This window comes from Propithecus coquereli, unplaced genomic scaffold (genome assembly GCF_000956105.1).
Source record: "Propithecus coquereli isolate 6110/MARCELLA unplaced genomic scaffold, Pcoq_1.0 Scaffold9, whole genome shotgun sequence".
Classification (NCBI taxonomy): Eukaryota; Metazoa; Chordata; class Mammalia; order Primates; family Indriidae; genus Propithecus; species Propithecus coquereli.
Genome location: NW_012155284.1, coordinates 10741688 through 10746127, shown reverse-complemented (window position 1 = coordinate 10746127; position 4440 = coordinate 10741688). Strand labels below are relative to the sequence as shown.

The 4440-nt window shown below is 38.6% G+C and overlaps 1 protein-coding gene across 1 annotated transcript in view; it reads right to left on the bottom strand.

The window, feature by feature from the left end:
* LOC105826512 (survival motor neuron protein-like) overlaps positions 1-4440 on the bottom strand; it is a 28151-nt gene that overhangs the window by 4910 nt on the left and 18801 nt on the right. Inside the window, exon 2 of the mRNA XM_012664492.1 lies at positions 1249-1320. Coding sequence (XP_012519946.1) covers positions 1249-1320 — 72 coding nt within the window. The remainder of the gene's footprint in view (positions 1-1248; positions 1321-4440) is intronic.

Below are 4440 nucleotides of genomic sequence, written 5' to 3'. Positions count from 1 at the left end.
GACAGGGTCTCACTCTTGCTCAGGCTGGTCTCGAACTCCTGACCTTGAGTGATCCACCCACCTCGGCCTCCCAGAGTGCTAGGATTACAGGCGTGAGCCACCGCGCCTGGCCCATCTATTCTTATTAGTTCAATTACAACAGTCTGCAAACAGCCTTCCAAAGCTATCATCCAGCTCCGACTTTTCTCCTTAGTTCAGCCCAACATTTCCAATTACCAATTTCACAGGTTCACACATACCTGAAACTCAGCATGACTAAAACTAAACTATCTCTTCCCCAAATCAGTTCTTTCCCTCCCTTACTCAGACTATTTCCCCCTGCAATATCACCAACTCTAGCCCACACTGAGCCCCATTTCAATCTGTATTTTATAGAACTCTCTTGGTAACTCTTAGTCCACTTCTAGTTTCAGTGTATACTGAAAAGCATATGAAAATATCTAGAATTCAGCTGCAAAGATAACATAGAGGTCTGATCCTTACCTCATGTTACAAGAGTAAATATGGGAAGGAAGTGGACTCCACATACTTGATGCTCTTTATGCTCTGAGTGTATGCTGTGTGTGCTCAACCTAGCCTGGACTACTGATGACTCAACATACAGGGTCAGATGAAGACAGTATATTTGGTGCTCAATAAGACCTCAGATGGGGGGAAGGTGATGATGCCAGACAACTGTATAAATGTCTTGTTTGGACCACAGAACCAGACTACACTGGAAATATACAGTTCTAAAGGAGTGTATATTCTCGTACCATGAAGAACACTTGACTTGATATCCAACTTATAGGATTTGGGAGGATCGAATTAATTTACTATACATAGAGCACTACAAACAGCGTTTAGAATATTGTCAACACTCTACAAGTATTAATTACTGCACTACTGGTATTTGTCTTCATTGCTATTATTTCACTAAAGGCTTATTGTTTAAAATTGTAGTTCAGATTGTCCTTTTCCTACCAATCTGAATTAGAGGACTTCTACAGTTTGATACAATGTAAAAATATTAAAAGGAATAAATGTTTAAAAGTTTATTTATATTGCCTCTTCAAAAGGGATGACATAGATAGGCTATCAACTTTTAAAGGAAGATATCTGATTTAATTAACCATGTTAGCATCTAGCTGCAAAATCGAAACTGAATAATTTATACTTTAACATTTACTTTAAGTATGTTAGCAATTAATTTTTTTCCAAATAAATAACATGAGAAAATAAGAAACAGAGTAAGTAAACATTTCATACCTTAAATGAAGCCACAGCTTTATCATAAGCTTTTATCAATGCTGTATCATCCCAAATGTCAGAATCATCACTCTGGAGAGGGCAAGGAATAAAAACAATTCATATTCAAATAGGTTTCGTCAAAAAAAATCACATGTTAGTTTGAGACCAGCTTGAGCAAGACCTCTGCCTCTACTAAAAATAGAAAAATTAGCTAGGCAGTGTGGCGTTGCCTACAGTCCCAGCTACTCAGGAGGCTGAGGCAGGAGGATTGCCTGAGCCCAGGAGTTTGAGGTTGCTGTGAGCTATGATGATGCCACTGCACTCTACCTGGGGCGACAGAGCAAGACTCAGCCGTCTCAGAAAAAAAACCCCAAAACCCCCATGTATTAGTGCCATGAGCCATCTTAATCCAGATATAACCAAATTACACTAAATTAAAAATATTTAGGTATTATAAACCCTAAATAAAGTTACAGGAAGCCCGTCTGCCTAGAGGTTATGTGACTTTACCCTCAAAACTGGACAAATGTAAATGTTCTAAGAGGTATGTCATAAAGTGAATGCCCCCACAATTTAATTCCTATCCATCAACTATGAGTAGATTTGTTCAAGGCTAACTACATTTCAACTAAGATAAGGTTTAGTTTGGCAGGGTGGGAAAAACATCTGGCCATCAACTTGACTTTATCTAGACTATGGTAATGCCATTCTTTTGTTTTTGTTTTTTTGAGAGAGAGTCTCACTCTGTTGCCCTGGCTAGAGTGAGTGCCGTGGCGTTAGCCTAGCTCACAGCAACCTCACACTCCTGGGCTCAAGTGATCCTACTGCCTCAGCCTCCCGAGTAGCTGGGATTACCTGCATGCGCCACCATCCCCGCTAATTTTTTTCTATATATTTTTAGTTGTCCGATTAATTTCTTTCTATTTTTAGTAGAGACGGGGTCTCGCTCCTGCTCAGGCTGGTCTCGAACTCCTGAGCTCAAACAATCCGCCCGCCTCGGCCTCCCAGAGTGCTAGGATTACAGGCGTGAGCCACCGCGCCCCGCGGTAATGCCATTCTAACCATAGACACTGTGGTCCAACGAATATTTTTTCTCTTGACATTATAATGTGTGTAGATTATAAGGATACAAACTGTTAATAATGACTAATCAATTAATTTTCATTTTCTTTTATTTTTTATTTTTATTTTTTTTTATTCTTATATTCTTCCACTTGGGTTAAGGCTTGTCCAAATTTTCATTTTAAATGGGAGTGATATTGAGTAGTCTGGAAAAGACCTAAAAATCATTATTTCTATTTTTGTATAAATTTAATTTAAATAGAAATATTTTTGAGCACCCAGTATCTACTAAGCATTGTGCACATCATTAAGAGGTATATGAAAATATGCTACCTGCTCTAAAGAGATATGTAACTAGGGATTTAACACATATTGTCACACACACACAAAATTATAAAATACTAAAATGTGAAATATAAACAATGAATGTTTTAAGTAAAAAGGAAAGAAATTAATGCATACTGAACGATCATATGGAGGAAACAGGCCTACGAAATAAAAACCAACAGGATTTGAACAGGTAGAGAAGAAAATAGAAAGCATTCCAGGAAAAAGCACGAGCCCCCTCCCCCTCAAAAAAAGCATGGAAGCAAAAATAAACACATTGACTATAAGATTTCACTTATATGAGGTATCCAAAATAGTCTAATTTATAGAAATAGAAAGAATGGGCCGGGAATGGTGGCTCATGCCTGTAATTCTAGCACTCTGGAAGGCTGAGGCAGGAGGATCGCTTGAGATCAGGAGTTTGAGACCAGCTTGGACCAGCCTAAGCAAGAGCGAGACACCATCTTTACTAAAAATAGAAAAAATTAGCTGGGCATGGTGGTTTGCACCTGTAGTCCTAGCTAGTAGGGAGGCTGAGGCAGGAGGACTGCTTGAGCCCAGGAGTCTGAGGTTGCTGTGAGCTAGGCTGATGCCATGGCACTTTAACTCAGGTGACAGAGCAAGACTCTTGTCTCAAGAAAAAAAAAAAAGAAAAAAAAGAAGAAGAAGAAGAAAGAAAGAATTACCAGGGGATTACCAGGGGAAATAGGGAATTGTTGTTTAATGGGTAGAGCTGCAGTTTGCAAGATAAAAAAGTTCTGGAAATCTGTTGCACAACAATATGAACATGCTACTGAACTATATACTTAAAAATGGCTAAGATGATACATTTTGTTATGTGATTTTCTTTTAACACAATTAAAAATAAAAATATAACACATTGTATTTGAGGGATCAGTGAGACAAGTCCAACTAGAATCGAATTCTTACTATAGAGCAATTGGAGATAGTTTGAATACATCATGTTGGGTGATGAGAAGACAGGTTACAAAACACCTTTAACCAGTATCTTGGATTCGGTATAGTAGTAGTAAATCAATGAATTCCAAAAAAGTTTGCCATAAAATTCATTTAGTTGTAATACTACTTTTTGTCATTTTCCTGTTAATCTCCATTATATATAGAGAAGTATGTTCCAATGTAAAACTGTCAATCTCTATATGATAAAAAGTCTTCATTAAGTTGTTTTGCAGATAAAGAAAGTAATCACAAAGACGTTAACTGACTTGTTAAAGGTTACACTGCTATTTGCAAGGGGAGCAGCTGTTCCTTGGATATTCGGCAAAAGGAAGAAGAGCCAACGGTAGAAATTAAGCGCCTTGAGGAAATAAGGAAATCACAAAATCAGAAGACATTAATTCTTCTGCAACTGCAAAAGTCACTACTGATAAAGGAAACTGTATTCCACCATATCAACAGAAGAAGGCACTCTTAAACTAAGACATCTAGACATACAGCAACCCAAACTCCTCATATCTCAACTGTCATTGCCAGACTGGGAAACGAGACATTTTAAAATGAACAGAAGGGTCAGGCATGGTGGCTCACATCTGTAATCCCAGCACTTTTGGAAACCAAGGCGGGAGGATCACTTGAGACCAGGAGTTCCAGATCAGCCTGAGCAACACAGTGAGACCCTCTCCTACAACAAATAGCCAGGTGTGGTGGCACATGCCTGTAGTCCTAACTACTCTGGAGGCTGAGGTGGAGGATCATTTGAGCCAGGAGTTTAAGGTTATAGTGAGCTATGATGGTGCCAATGCACTCCAGCCTGGGAGACAGAGGGAGACCCTGTCTTTAAAGAAAAAAAAAATGTATTTA